The sequence below is a fragment of the Neodiprion lecontei genome, chromosome 4 (assembly GCF_021901455.1).
Source record: "Neodiprion lecontei isolate iyNeoLeco1 chromosome 4, iyNeoLeco1.1, whole genome shotgun sequence".
Classification (NCBI taxonomy): Eukaryota; Metazoa; Arthropoda; class Insecta; order Hymenoptera; family Diprionidae; genus Neodiprion; species Neodiprion lecontei.
The window spans coordinates 41,798,732-41,814,883 of record NC_060263.1 but is presented as its reverse complement, the minus strand read 5'-3'; the positions used below and the strand labels follow the sequence as shown (position 1 = coordinate 41,814,883).

Below are 16,152 nucleotides of genomic sequence, written 5' to 3'. Positions count from 1 at the left end.
ACGCTGTTTCCGTAGCAGCAGGGGTGGTGCAATTTTTCTAATAAGAAATTCGTCGTATTTTTTACTATAGCAAGAATTCTTTTACAAAAATTTACGTATACATGAACGTTGTATTACGCTCAATGAACCAAAGTTGAACGTAATAACTATGAATTTTCTATTCAGAGAATAACGGTGCGTCTCACTTGTCGATGTCGCAGATAATTGTTATTCCAGAGTTTCGCGCAAATATGCCAATTTTGTCATCTCAATTAGCTCAATTCTGCAATTTCACCACGTGCTTCAGCTTTTCCGGAAATGAATTTGATTTACGGAACTGCAAAACTTGTCACCCCGTATACTTTTCGTGCAGGGTCATGTTATTTGTCACCATTAGTATGGGAATTAAACTGTTGCTTATTACTATAGTTGTAGGGATTAATAATAACGCACGGTACGCGTATATTACTGAGCACGTACTGTATCGGCATTTTTCAAAATATGTACACATAGATATATAGCTAACGAGACCACACGTCGTGCGCCACAGTGACAAAAATAGTCATAGTCGCCTTTCCCATTCAGAAAATCAACGTGCTGTTTGTCGACGTACGATAATCATATCTATCGAAAAATTTTCCGGTCGATTATTAGTGCGTGTATACAGCTAATTATTCGATTCAGCTCGTTTGGGTTCGCATACTTTCGTGCAATGTTTACGCGAAGGGAAATAAACTACGTTTGTGATTTCTTTCTAATTAACTAGATTAATCTATGATACCGATACTATTACACACGAACTGGTGCTGGACCGATTACGATCGGATTTTCACAGATGTCTTCTTCATAGTCCTCCGAGTGACATTTGCCTAGCATCGTCACTCCAGTACGCTAAATGATTGAGTGATATGCAATATTAGCGATTCCTTGAGTTGTTTGCGTCGTCGTCGCACGGAGCAGCTCGGTCTCCCTCGATTCGCTCTCAGCTCGGTAGAGTGAGTGACAGTGCCGGGATGACGCGACGGAGTTGTTTTCGACGCTGCAGATCGTGCGACCATTTACGAAGTACATATTCATATTCCAGGGCGAAGCTCCTGATTATGCATATGAATACAAGAATCGCATGTCAATTCCTCTGGTGATACGGCATATGAGTTTTTTCCTTTTCTTCATTTAGAATCCTAAATAGTTCGTCGTCAGTAGACATTATACATATACTATTTCTGCTTCTTCGCTTTATAAAACGTGTTGGGACTTTTCATCATTCCACCGTAGGTATAGAAGCAAATCAATTGATGCGATAAAAAACAAGCCGTATAAATGTTATCCTTCGCGGTACTTTTCATGGTTATACAAACCAATTCCCTTACTGAAATTACCACCAAGTGTAATCACTACATATCCTTTGTCGTTAATATTTTCTTTTTATCATAATACGGTTTCTTCATTTTTTATGAAATCGTTTGTTATTGTATGATTTTATTTTTTTTATAACAATTTGTGCAAAATTTTCTATAAACGTCGTGTCATGTGTGACGGTTTCCTTCAAGTTTTATGAATTTTTCTCGATAGCGGAGTAACTATACCGTCAAATGTAATAAGACATGGCAATTTTTTATGCTCTTCATTTGAATGTAAAGTCGTGTATAATTTGGATGTTTTCACGCAACCGTTTCCGAAAACATCGCAGGAGTTTGTCAAAAATTGAAATTAAGCTTATGTCAGTAAACGGTGTAAGACAATTTTTCACGACCATCGTTCGAATATGAAATTGTTTGAATTTCAGATTTATCAACCAAACGTTTTTGAGATCGTCGCGGGTGTTTGTCGGGATCGACAGACAGACTGATATTCTTCTAAGTCTGTTTTTCGAACATCAGAGGTTCGAAAACGTAGGGATTCATTGAAATTAGTTTGCGACCGAAACCAATACTTGGCTTATATCACCCTGGGTGATGATAAGTGAAAAGGCTACAAACAGTTTCATCGATCAGTTCGTTAATTGGACTTAAAATTTATAAAAAGAAAAAAAAAAAAAATAACGAGCGAGGCGACTCGGTTGGTAACTGCAGGACTGTTGGTTTGCCTCACTGACTATACGTCCGTTTGCCTCTTTTTCCATGGCCGGTGAAAACCCATGCATCGCGAACGGGTACGGCGTACAATGCTTACATTTCGTATTTACCTATAGCCTTACGCAGCCCTGCGGTAAAAACAACAGCAAACTATCTTTGACACGAGAACTGCAGTCAAGTGGGGAGGTAGACTTGCTCATCCAGTATCGTTAAGAAATTGCCGGGGAATTAATTAAAATATACAAAACTGGTGAAAGTTTTCGTGTAAGGTGCTTACCTTTATTCGGAAATCCAGAAACTCCTTTCATCCGCCAGTGGTGGTCTCTGGCTGGGAGCGATCTACCGCCGGTGATAACGATGTAGGTATGTATCTATATTCGTGTATGTCTACAATTATAAACGTTTAGAGATGAACTTTATTCTAGCCGCTGAACAATGTCCATTCTTACGAAGCGAGCAATTTTGTTTTCTACATCATACGATTAGGGTCATACTTTATGCATCGTTAGTATTGAAACCTGTAGAATTTAATTCAACCATTTTATCAATTTTTTATTATCTAAATTAGTTTATCACAGCGCACAGCGCGCTAGACCATCGGATATGATTTATTTATATGCACGCGTGCGCAACAACCATGGGATGATAATATCGCAAAAGCTGGTTGTTTCAAACTACAACAGTTGTTATTGTTGAGCTACTCGGGGCTTACGATGAGTTTAGCTGTACTACGAGAAATAGGGTGACAAGGTTCTATAGTTTCGATTCCCAAACAACAGATTATAAACAAAGGTGAAGCTGGATTAGCACGTACGTACGAATGCATGCATGTATGCATGAGTATGGTTACGTTTGTCACAGACAGTATTTGCATATAACCGATGTATCAAAGCAAAGTTAACGTCTCGTTAGAAGATTGAGGACCCGGAGCTTTATAGAAAACTATCAAACATCGGCTTCCATGATCAACGGTACACAACTCTTTTATTATCGTTCAAGTATACAACGCCGCGTAGCGCTGTGCATACACCTACATGTCCGCACTCCCACACACGCTTACACACGAAGTCACGTCACTACGCGCAAATCCGGACATGAATGCATAGTAGGCACAATGCGGTTATGCATGACGTGTATGTACATATACATACATACATACATACATGCGTATCTTATACAATTGCTGATATTAACGGATGACAGACAGCGGAAAAGCTAAAACGAAGGAAACAAGCGAATGATACTGAGGACATAAAAATTCACTCCGCACCTCACGTGATTTCCTCAAATTTTCCTCTACTCTGTTTTATTTTACACGGCAAGATAGCGACGGAATTTCGAGCGATACCCGCAAATCGGGACACGCTGCACTGGGTCGAAACGGTATGAGGTGGGGGCGGGACAGTGGAAGGGAAAAGGGGAGGGAGCTCTATTCTATCTCTCTGTTGCCCCTGTTTTCGATCTACCGAGCTAGGAGCCCGACAAATTGACAAACTTGAGGAGACTTGCGCTGGCAGAGACTAGAGCTAGGAATTTGATAGCGGTAGACATCCTCGATTCAACTTCGGCGTGTGCCGAACGCGTGCGTGCAGCGTAGCGGGACGTCGACAAGTTGCCTTGCGTAACACTGACGAATCGACGGACGGACCGACCGACCGACCGACCGACCGACCGATCGACCGACCGACCGACCAACCAAGACGGACAGCTGACTGATAATGCCAAGCCAAGTTAACGACAGGCGGGTAGCCCGTAGTCGACCGAGAGAGAGAGAGGGAACAAATGTTTTATCACTTCATTCACTGTCACAGTATTAAACGATATGTCGTGGAGACGACGGCGTACAAGTTAGGACTGCAGTTCGACACGGCTGAAGCTCCCGAACAAACACTCGTAAAAACCACCTCAAAAAATAGAAAACTGACTCGAAATACAATCTGGTAACATGGAGTCAGCCGAGAGCGGCGTTCTGTACTTTCTGTGTGGCCCGCAGAAGTGTGTAGTTCAATGAGTTGCCGCTCTACCATTGGCGCCACTCTCGATCCACACGCAGGCGTTAGAGACCCCTTGAGAGGGAGCTGCGTAATGCGCCACCGTCAGATATCGAACCACCAGTAACGTGTTTGTCGTAATTACACCAAGGTATATGTGTGGCACGGTTAGGTTTATGCTCCCATCATTGGATTCGGTCATGACAGCTCGAGTTCGTGCAGCCAATGAGAAAGAATTAATGCGTTGGACGACACTCTTGGACCTCAGGAATTTAGCCTTAGACCGCTGCAAACCTGAGTTCGAACACGTCCATTAAATATGTCTAGCAATAAATGGTAAAAGAATATTCTTCGTACGGTGTGTTCAAAATAGGTTTATTAAACGTCTAAGATTACAGCCACCGGGCGGCGTATAACTGTTCATCTCTCTCGCGGCCAAAAGAGCGGCGGTTCACGTAAAACTCCGACAAACCACCCCTTGTGTGTGATCTATGATCAGCCGGTGTCCGGGTATCCCTGGTTGTGTTCGACGGTCTCTCTTTTTTGATGAATTCCTTCAAATTGATAGGAGCACACGCGCAGAATGTACTTCCTGCTGCGCGAGACCGGCACATGCGCTAATTATCACAATGAGAATATAACCTCAAAACCTGGTAAAATGTAACAACAAGTTATGTGTTTTACCATAACTTGTTGCATTTAAGACATCTTTTGTTCTAGGTATAAAGAAAAATCTACAGTAAATACAATGCCGACAGTGTTTGACACGTGGTTTGACCAATTTACCCAGGTTTTGAGGTATATTCTCATTGTAATAATTTGCGCATGTGCCGGTCTCGCGCAGCAGGAAATACGTTCTGCGCGTGCGCTCCTATCATTTTGAAGGAATTCATGAAAAAGAAGAGACCGTCGAACACGGCCCTTGGGTGCCTAGTATAAGGGTGTATTCCGAAATATACTTGCAGTACTACAAGTACTGGCAACCGCGTTCGCGACAGCTTACAGTCGCCAGTCAGTGGCGTCACGAAATTTGTGACGTTGTTGACTGAGACTACTGTGGTCTGGGACGTGAGCACGGAGCATTAAAGAGGAGCACAATCTCTGACTACGAATATCGTAACTTTTTTCATATAGCACCCAGGTGGCGTTCCGATCGCTCCAGTCCCTCAGCGTCCGGCATGGCGGCCATGTTGAAAACAATTTGGAAATGGGGGTTTCCGCGGTGGCGTTAGAGGCACGGAGCCACGGAGCATTTAAGGTATATATTTTCCGTCAAGCGCCTACGTCATAGTCCAATTTTAGTAGATGATTTTCAACAAATTTATCATTGCATGGACCGTTATGTTCAATTTGGTTGGCTTTATATATAAATCGCGTAGACTTCATTTCCGGGTTTGTATTTTCCGCCTACTACGGATACTGAGGGTCCGGCCCGATCACAGCGCTACCGCCCGGCAGATTTTTTTGAACCGCTTTTCGACTCGATACCCAACAAAGATTGTGCTCCTACGTGAGGCAGTCACAGTATTTGCACTGATCTCTGTAGGAGAACAACAAAATGTGATCCAAAACTCGTGATTTCTGCTTCGAACTAGAGATCACATCGCCGTTGGGTGAAATCAACGTGATCCGCAGTTCGTCCTTTATGTCGTTGACCGAAACCATACGTACGCCTATGGGGTGAAAATTGCAAAGCAGTCGCCCTTCACTTCGCCTTCAACAATGGACGTAACCAATTAGACGCGCTGTCGCTTAGCTCCATCCAGTATCAGTCCCACGTGCAGCTGCAGTGTGCGTCTGAGTGTTTCTTTACGTCCGTGCGTTCATTTATTGTTTAGACCGGGTCATCGCGTGACGTCAAAATTGCAATCAGATTCAAGTGTACAAAATACATGAGTAGTATCAAAGATCCTTGAATTACAATCCGCTTCTCTTTCAAATATACACTAATAAATCACCACACGTAAGTAGAATAATTTATAATGTATGATTCTCAAAAAGCACCTCGTGTGTGAAAATTCTGTCCGAAATATAATAGAGTGGTAACAGAAATGAAAAAAAGCTTGCTAAACATAGACCATATGAATTCAAGCCAATTTACGTTTTATGTTATGGACCATCCAAAAAGTGCCTTCGATCAATTTAATTTTGAAATTGCGGTTCAGTATTAGTGCCACGTACCGTGTAGCTGCAATGTGCGTCGATGTGTTTCTTTACATCCGCGCGTTCACTTAGGCCGGGTTATCGTGTGACATTAAAATTGCAACGCCACGACTTAGATAATTTCTGTACACGTGCCTGCATTTCCGGTCTCCAAAACGTCACTTTTCCTCGTGCGGCGATTATTAATGCATGCTACACCTGCTAACTTATAAATCTGATGCAATCGGTTTCAACTGAACGAAATACGCGACTACTAGGTAGATTAAAGATCCTCAAGTTGCAATCCAGTTCTCTTTCAAATATACACCAATAAATCACCACATGTAAGTAAAAGATTCAGATTAAGGCTCCGTTATTACCATACACAACTCGATACATCTTACGCGACAAATCTGCTACGTTTTTCTCGGCAAACGTAACTCGTAAAAATAAATTTTCAACTCCGACTCGGTGCGTATCGTTTCTGTCAATATAGTCCAGTCAAATTATAAAAAAATAAAAACATTCATCGGTAAAAATCTGGATTTTGATATACTAGCTTATTGATAAGGCTTGCGTATAGACGGAATAAATTGCGTCATCGATACCTGTTGCGCTTGAGCCGCCATCTTGGAAAAAAGGTGTATACTCGTAGTTTTTCGCCTGTCACTCGAGAACTGTTAATGATATCGGAGAAGTGGTTCAAATAAAAAAGATAACTTATTAAAAAGCCTGCATACATTTTTTCTCCATCTCTAATACTTTAAATATTGCTGGCAAAGAAAGATTTTTCATCTGTGAGGGCAGCCTTGCAATTAAAGAAACAATCACTGTCAAGGAGAGATGACTGAATATTTTTAGAAAAGCAAATGACCGAAGAGGGGATGGTGAAAAAAAAAAAATTGGAGGAACTGTGTGGAGTGACGGTACATGTTCCGTGCAGAAAGGAATAGACTTGGGAAAATGGCATTTTTCTTTCATTATATAAACAATCTCCTAATCAAGCAGTACCGAGTGCTTAGCGAATAAAATCGAAGCTTTGGTCATGTGTACTGAGTTTTGGATTTTAAAATGCGCGTTTCTATAGCGCAGAAATAATAGATTCAACATTTTATGAGCCCTGCCTGCAGTACGCTTTCTTTGACAAACGAGTTACGAACGCTGTGCACTTTGTTACGATTATTGGCATGCTTTTTCTTCTCCCGCTCATAAATTATCGAATCTATTATTTCTGTGCAATAGAAACACGCATTTTTTAATTCAAAACTTGGTACAGATGAACTAACTTGTCTAAAATACATTGTCCTATTATTTGGAGCGTACGGAAATCTATAAAGGCGGATCGAGAGCAAAAATATAAATTATTCTAATGTTCAACTCAGGATTGCAACTAAAGTATTAGAGATAGAGAAAAAATGTATACAGGCGTTTTTGCAGTAAATTTAATAGTCTATCTTTTTTATCGAAACTATATCTCCGATATCATTAATAGTTCCCGAGATACGGCTGAAAAATTAAGAATGTGTACCTTCATTCCAAGATGGCGGCTCGAGCGCAACCCGCATCGAGTACGCAATTTAGTATGTTTATCCAGAAGCCTTAATCAGCTTGTATACGAAAATCCGTATTTTTACCGGTTAATGTTCTTATTTCTTTGAATTTGTCTGAACTATAGACTAGTCGTCGCGTTGGACCAAGTCCGTTAAGTTTTTCCACGGCTTGATGACTGGATAAGAACGATGTCGCAAGTGCAGCATCAAACTGTTCTTTAGTCATTGTCAGATAGCCAGTGGTACCCGGATACTGTCCATACCCATTACTTGCCTGATCGTGAGGCGTTGCGGGGATAAATTTCACATTTATTGAATATCGGTGAACTGTTATACGGAATACAACAGTATATTGTGTATCAAGTACGAGAAGTAGGTCTTTTTTGGCCCGCGTTTACTCTCTAAATTAAAATTAGTGAAAGTGCACTAATTCCGAGGTGTAAATATATCGCTGGAAAAAATTGGAAGTGCGTGTATACTGATGATTCATTGATTTTTGACTGATATTTCACTGATTATCTGTGCATACACATTGATTTTTTCCATGCGGTGCACTTATAACTGATTAATATTTAAAGAGTAGAGTTTGCATTATGAGTAGCAGGCCGCAAAAGCACGAGTGAAGCGAATCGGAGATGAGTAATGCAAATACACGAGGGCAAAAAGGTGCCCTCGCTCGTGATGTACATCTTATTATTTGTAACACCTGTATGGATTTTAAGTTTATTTTTTAATTGAAAATTCGGGGCCAAGGGAGACGTTTTGAGATACGGCGCACCATGTGCTTATTGAATTGAGTAATGAATTGAATGTATACTTTAATTGGCAAAAAAGTTTGGAACGGTACTTTATCGCCCTGGAAAGTCGTCGGGAATGTACTTTATCACCCGCTGTCGATTTTTATTGCCCAACGGTCGTAAGAAGGTTCCTTTGGCCCGCGTTTCAGATGGAAGAATCTCGAAAGTTGTGCACGTGTTACAAAAAAGTACTGTACTGATCTAGGCTTTCAATATTCGATAGAATTGGATCCTCAGAATATATGATTCAGAGGCCGATGTATTGGAACAGTCACCTTCCAGTGGATTTGATGCCCTTAATACGATTGATCAGCGTCATGAAAACTATCATCTGGCACAGTCGCGTTAGTATACGTTGTATTGGTGTATACCAATGGCTCGGTGGCCATTTATTTCATTGTATATCTCTTTCTTTCTTTGTCCCAACAATTATCGAATAACTGGCCACAAGTAGTATATTGCGTATCTAGGGCATAAAGCGAGCGATTGACGTGAGTGCGATTTTCAGGAGGTCGTGGTACTCGAAGGGTCGCCGGGGCACAACGGAGACTCACACGCGGGTCCGTTACTGAGCCTAGTCCTAACAAAAATATAATTCATTTGATGTTAAAAGTCTTTTCATGCGAGTAAACAGATAAATGTTTAATTGGCGGCTAGGTGGTCTAGTGGAGTAAGGCTCCGGTCAAGCATCTCTAGACGTCAGGTTCGATTCCTGGCTCCGTCGTTAATTTTTCGAAATCACCAATTTTTCGAATTTACATTCTTTCAATAAATGTCTAATGTTTGCTAATTTCAAAAAAATTCGGAAAACTTTCACGGAGGCCTATCTTGCCCGCTTTTGTCTTATACGTTATGGCGGCATCTGACTTTAATTGTAAACCGGTATTGATAGTCGGTCGTTATTTTTGAACCTCCAAGAAGAAAGAAAAAAATTGTTTCACGTGCCAAAAAATCCAGACAATGTATTCGTGCAATCAGTGGTAATTTAAACTATGGAAATACATTTTTTGATAACTATGAATCTCCAGCAGCTTTCCCGTGATTTGCGTTAACAGGCCATTGAAATTGGTTTGATTTGCGCAATAACTATGTTCAGTTTTTTAAGTTTGGAAAAGGTTCACAGACTATTGTGAAAGTTACGTGTCTTTAATGTTACATGATCCGTTCTCTGGAAATTAGGTAGTCTTAGAATTCACATACATACCTTATAACCCTGATTTTACTATTTTTGTTATCTTGATAGTCTATTTCGTCGAAAATTCTATCTTTGTACCTAAGGACTCTTCAAAAATTTTAATCTGTTTTTCTTTACATTAATAAAAGAAATTGAATCCCGCAGTAAGACCCATCTTTTAGAAATGTGTGGAATCTGGGCTATATTCGGTTCCAACAAGGCTGCCATCCAACATGTTGGGGGTAGCTTTACTAAAATTAGCCACCGAGGGCCAGATGCAATGAGAATTGAATCCAACAGTATAATTAAGGTAGTGTCGATAAAATTTCAATCCTATATTTCTGTTATATATTATACTTGCACATCTTTTCCAACTTGCATTATTAACGGAGAAAAGCTGGAAAACCCGGAAAAACCGGAAAAATCAGCTATCTTCCAAAAATTACCAACTCCGTCATTTTTTAAGTTATAGCGCAGGCTCTCCGCGAGATAGTAGCGTTTGGTACTTTATGCATGCACAACCCATGCGCTGTCGAATAATTGATTTCTGCACGATTGCAATTATAATGTTTTTATGCACCATTTTGTAGCTTGCCTGGATGCCTGAAAAGTGGTCCGATTTCAATTTTCAAGTATCTATCAATCACTACTATCTTGCGCAGAGCCTGCGGTACAACTTAAAAAATGGCGGCGTTATCAATGTTTGAAAAAATGCTTATATAAATGATTTATACAATTTTTCCGTCTTCTCTCCGTTAATACGATAATAATCCGATCGAGTCGTTCCAGCGCTCAATTTCTACGGCTTTAGATTCTCTACGATTCGTCTATTCAGAGCATCAAGGTTGCTTCGTTAGTTTTATATTTACAAGCGAAAAACGAATAAAAAAACGATTTTTGTGCTTCTAAACGTTGATAAAAAATTAACAAATACCAGTTGCGAGTGGTAAACAGAACAGAATATAACTAGGGACCATCTTTCGTGTAATGGCACAGTCGGTATCCTAACAGTACTTTGGTCACGCAAAAATCTCTACTGATTGGACTAATTATCGTATGGGGTAGAACCGCCCTTTTTGACCACTTCAATGCTATCTGTGGCCATCCATTGATCCATTTGGTACGAAACTTTATTGAATCAGCTTTAATCATTATTAACATTGGTTTCCAAGCAATTGATTATCAAGAGTACTGTTTAACATTATCTGCAGGGTACGTTTTTCTGATGATTTCAGTAATTGGATAGATTTATAGTACTAGAAACAAAGAAAACATGGAGACCAAAGGTGGTGCGTGGCGACAAACGGTGCTTGTATACGCTAACATTATTACAAAAGACCTTTCGTGATCACTGCAACAATAACACAAATACTGTTATTTCAGAGTAGTCTGCTTGGGTTCCATAGGCTTGCCATCATTGATAGTCTCTATGGAATGCAACCTATGCGCATCCACAAATACCCTCATCTTATTCTGTTGTGCAATGGTGAAATTTACAACTATCAAAAGGTGAGCACTCACCGACGAATTTATCCTGGTATTTATGGAATTTTTTCAGGATCCATTACACAGAATGAATTACATATCTGCATATATACCAATAATTTTATGAAATAGTTGATGGCTGCGATATGAGTACTTCACTATTGTCGTTTAAATAAGTTTCAATATCTAACAGTTACAGGCACAGGATAAATATGAATACGAGACCTCATGCGACGTAGAGCCAATCCTGCACTCTTATCAAATCCACGGGGCAGATACTACTGTTCGTTCCTTAGATGGTGTTTTTGCATTCTGCTTATTGGATACGGAAAAAAAAAAGATACTAGTAGCCAGAGATCCGTACGGTGTCAGACCACTGTTTAAATTATACAGTGACAGCGGGATGCTTGCTCTGTGTTCTGAGAGTAAAGTACGTATATTTGCTTCGGGGTCGATAAAAGCGAATTTAATGTAAAAATTACAAAATTCCCTATGCAGAATACATTTTTCCCAAAAAGCTTTTAAAAAAAGAAAACATAACACGACAAAAAATTTTAAAAAAATAAATAAAAACGAAGATGGAACTAGAATCTCGGTACGTCCTCGTCGTCCGTTCCGGGTAACTCAAAGAGCGAGCTTCATCTAAGCGAATTTTGCACAAAATGTATTCCGCACATACAATTTTGACGTTAAAGTTCGTTTCGTCTTTTCCAAAAACCTTCGAGTGACAACTAAATCGAATCAATTTTCATATTCTTGATCAGCCATTTTTGAGGTCGTAACACTGAAAACGAAATCGCATTTGGGTGAACCAAAAAACCCCGGAGTGTGCATTCTGATCACTTTCACATTATCAATCCGCCATATCAGATCCGCTATTTTGAATTTGAAAAATTTCTCAGATCTGACCCCATTTTCAAAATTAGCTACCTCGAGAATGTCTATTTACCGAGTTTCAAGGAATGTGACTGCAAGGAAAAATGTATGCTTCGAAAGATTAACCGGTATCAGCAATTTGATAATTACAGACGATGCATGTGGAACGAATTGATTTTACAGAAACAAAAATATTTGTCAAATAAATTCGAACGGTTTCTTTAGGGTCTTATGGGCTTGATGGAAACGATGAATGGGGATTCTGGAAAACTGGAACCATTTCTCCCCGGTCATTACGAAGAGTACTCTATTTTGGAAAATGGGTCCGTTGAATTATCAAAAAGAGTACACTACCACAAGCCTGGCGATAAGCCAAGTTTTCACGTGTATGTGCCCTGGGAAAGTACGTTGACTTGTGAATAATTATTGTTTTTGGTACCTTTTTTGAGCAACCTCGTTCACAAATTCATTCTGCAATACAGGTTTGTGACATTCTAAGATTCTATAATATAATGAAGATATTGATGTATAGGACTAAGTTCACCTGATGTTTCTGAAAATATCCGAAGTCTTCTACACGGCGCGATTAAGAAACGTCTTATAGCTGACAGACGAATTGGTTGTTTATTATCTGGTGGCCTTGATTCAAGTCTAGTGGCTGCGTTAGTGACCAAACTGGCAAAGGAAAATAATTTTCCATACAAAATTCAAACCTTTTCAATTGGCATGGGAGAGAGTCCAGATGTTACAGCAGCCCGACAGGTAATGGCAGGAGTGATGACGTAATTACTACTTTGACCCTCAATCACTACACTGGTATGATTTCGGAACTGTAAAGTTTGTCGTCTTCTGTAACAATATGAAAGTCGGGTAGAAATCGTTTATCTCCATTACCTCCGATTTACAATCCAGATCTATTGTATAAGCAGGTAGCGTTGACTCGGCTGACGGTGCCGTTGGAAATAATTAATTTTAACCGAAGTTGTGCTATTTTGACAACACCATCTCCCATTTCCTACCAGTTAGTGTAGTGTCGACAATGACGGTACGCGATAGAAGTGTGGCAAATTAAGGGTTACATACGCGACTCATACGACATTGGTAATAGGTCGCAAATCATATTGGATCCGCTCATCATGAAATAAGCTTTACACAAGAAGACGTCGCTGAAGTTTTGGATGATGTTATTTACCTGCTAGAAACATGCGATATCACCACAGTCCGAGCTTCCATAGGGTAAGGTGGTACATCGAATCTGATGATAGTTTTTCACGCATACGGTATATTTCATCGAAGCTTTTGACATTTCCCGTATGGATGGACCAGTAATTTGTTTAATTATTCATTCGCGTAATTGAAATTATACAGTAGATGTACAGCGTCGAGTAGAGATATACATATGTATATAAAGATGCTCCGTCACAATCGTATTGGTGTTCTCTTGTCCACCACTATTTGGAATGATTGATCCGTTTCGCAAATTGATATTCAACTAAGCGATATCGGCGTAGTCAATCTAAAGTAGAGTTGGTATACAACAGAATATTGTCATTTTTCCTCAACCCGTCACCTTCTCTTGCCCGCGTACCAAATTCTGTAAGGTTAGCTTTGGCTAATTCTGTATATACCTTCAATCAACACTGATAGCACATACAGTTCTATAGAGAGGAATATGTTGATTACTTTACAGAATGTATCTGGTGTCAAGATATATCAAGCAGAATACAGACACGACGGTATTGTTCAGTGGCGAGGGAGCAGACGAAGTAGCACAAGGTTACATTTACTTTCGTGAAGCGCCAAGTCCTAAAGACGCACACGATGAGTCCGCAAGGCTTTTGAACGATATATATTTGTACGATGGGCTACGAGCAGACAGGACTATCAGTGGCCATGGCCTTGAGTTGCGTGCACCATTTTTAGACTTGCAATTTACCAACTACTACCTGTCATTAGATGCTTCTACGAGGCAGCCGCAAGGTAGTGTTTAACAACTCTGACGCTAAACAGAATTTTCTTTCTTTTGATTTCCACAAGTTTATCAACCAAAGTTTTCAACACACTTCTGAAAACCAGAAAGTACAAGCATTTTAACGTTTCATTTAAATTGTCGTGGCTATTCTTCACGTAAAATGACTTCGGACAGAAAGTCAACGTCCCCATGGCGTTTCATACTACACTAAAATTACAATAAGTCTGTGTGAATGTTTTTATAATCAGAGTATTATTTTTAAAATGTATGTATGATTAATGGCTACGAAATGCCCAGTAAACCATCTTTACCGCATCCTAAATATTTATGGGACGGTTTGTACATGTACATATACTTTCGCAGGTGGGGTTGAAAAATATTTGCTGCGGACGGCTTTTGACAACATGAACTTGTTACCCAAAAATATTCTATGGCGACACAAGGAAGCCTTTAGCGACGGTGTAGCTTCCATAAAAAAATCACTGTTCCAAGTCATCCAAGAAATTGTTGAAAAACGTGTAACAGACAACGAACTTGAGGAAGCAAAAGTTATATACCCCCACTGTACCCCAAAAACGAAAGAAGCTCTTTATTACAGGTAACAATTTGTGTTTGTCAAACAAATGGATGAGGAAACAGGTTAGGTGCCAATCAAGGAGCTTATATTTGGCGATGTTGAATGTAAACCTTTGTGATATGCCGATGAATCATTATAATTTACTTTATACCTATAGGAAGGTATTCGAGACCCACTACAAAGGACAAGCAGAAAAGTTTGTTCCATATTTCTGGATGCCCCGATGGGTGCAAGGAGTTACTGATCCTTCAGCTAGGTTTATACCTCACTATGCGGCAGATGATTAAAGTGAATAAATAGCACACGTCTCTGGGGAAAAATACCTGATGATGAGTTGAATTTATCCCTGCACCTTACATACATAATACATAGTGTATACTTATTATGATATTTACAATGAGTATGGTTCTAATTGAAATCATTTTTTTTAAATGAATCTAGTCTACCAACTTCGGGTGTGTAGTTCCTGAGTGTAATTGCGCAGTCAATTCTAATCCTAGGTCCATTTAATGCTTGCATTTAATGTTCGAGCACCGATTAATGTGTTTCGAGCGAAATATCTATTGAATAATAGAGACGAGCTTTTCAACTGACCGTGGAACGGCTCGCAATGCCGTATGATACAAGAACTGCAGAGGAATGTAAAAATGTACATGCATGAATAGGGTAGCACAATCGGCGCCCGGGGCTCATGTCAACCGATTGCGGGAACGTGCGAGAGGGCTCGCTTAAATTTCAGTGATCTCGCTACTTGAAAAAGGGTGCATTTTCTCGGGCTCTAAAATGCCGTGGAAGCGAGCAGTGCAACGCTGTGACAGCGAAAAATGACCTGTGAAAATGTATCTGCAGCGGCAGCAAAACGCTACGAAAGGCCGCTTATCGGTCAGTGTTTTGCAGCCGCTGCGGTATCGAGATTAGTGCGCTGCCGACAGATTTTCCCACTTAATTTTCTGCTGTCGCAACGTCGCGCTGCTCGCCGCGCGGCATTTTACTTGATTTTACTGCCCGTGAGAATGCACTCCAACAAGGCGACCAAGAATGACGTCGTCGACCCAGAGATGAGTAGGGAGATCTCCAACGCTCGGCTTTTCGTGATACCAGCTAAGTTGGAGCGTCGACGTGACACCTAGGCGGCCACGCACCGAAGGTGGCCCATTTCCGACCTGACATCAAGCGGCCATGCACCGAAGGTGGCCCACAATCGTGTATATATAGATACACTCGGCTGCTCGAGCAAGTGGTTGCCAATCGCATCCTTGTCCCCGCTCGCACAGATGTTTCCAGGAATGCAAGAATTGGGATTTTTTTTTGTTTCAGTTATGAATGTCAGCGAATAAAAGTATCTCCAGATTTGATAAATCTTGGAATCAATTAGCGGACGCTGAACCAAATTAGTTGACTATTCCCAGTCCGAATACTTTTTTTTTTTTTTTTTAATACATATTATTTTTTTATTGATATGAAAATATGTGACGCCTGGTATTCTCGAATATTTGTGCACGCAGTCTATGGAAAAATATACGAAGCCAGCTCG

At 40.3% G+C, this 16,152-nt stretch overlaps 2 protein-coding genes across 15 annotated transcripts in view; one reads left to right on the top strand and one right to left on the bottom strand.

Moving 5' to 3' along the window:
• The window catches only part of LOC107228007 (dentin sialophosphoprotein), a 75,149-nt gene extending 72,708 nt beyond the window's left edge, over positions 1-2,441 (bottom strand). For all 4 annotated transcript variants that reach the window (XM_046738076.1, XM_046738077.1, XM_046738078.1 and 1 more), the window contains exon 1: positions 2,332-2,441. The gene's annotated coding sequence lies outside the window, so the exon portion shown is untranslated. The remainder of the gene's footprint in view (positions 1-2,331) is intronic.
• LOC107220936 (asparagine synthetase [glutamine-hydrolyzing]) lies at positions 2,302-14,940 on the top strand. 11 transcript variants are annotated; one of them, XM_046738089.1, is made up of 11 exons: positions 5,577-6,008; positions 9,043-9,094; positions 9,874-10,018; positions 11,092-11,217; positions 11,387-11,623; positions 12,295-12,472; positions 12,602-12,831; positions 13,178-13,305; positions 13,760-14,049; positions 14,405-14,639; positions 14,776-14,940. In XM_046738089.1, the coding sequence occupies exons 3-11, from the start codon at positions 9,893-9,895 to the stop codon at positions 14,903-14,905; spliced, it is 1,680 nt and encodes a 559-aa protein (XP_046594045.1). In that variant the 5' UTR covers positions 5,577-6,008; positions 9,043-9,094; positions 9,874-9,892; the 3' UTR covers positions 14,906-14,940. The 11 variants fall into 11 exon arrangements, with proteins under 11 accessions (XP_046594040.1, XP_046594037.1, XP_046594036.1 ...); XM_046738088.1 differs by lacking the exon at positions 5,577-6,008 and adding an exon at positions 8,758-8,878; XM_046738084.1 differs by lacking the exons at positions 5,577-6,008; positions 9,043-9,094 and adding an exon at positions 2,302-2,417.
• The last annotated feature ends 1,212 nt before the right edge of the window (positions 14,941-16,152 follow it).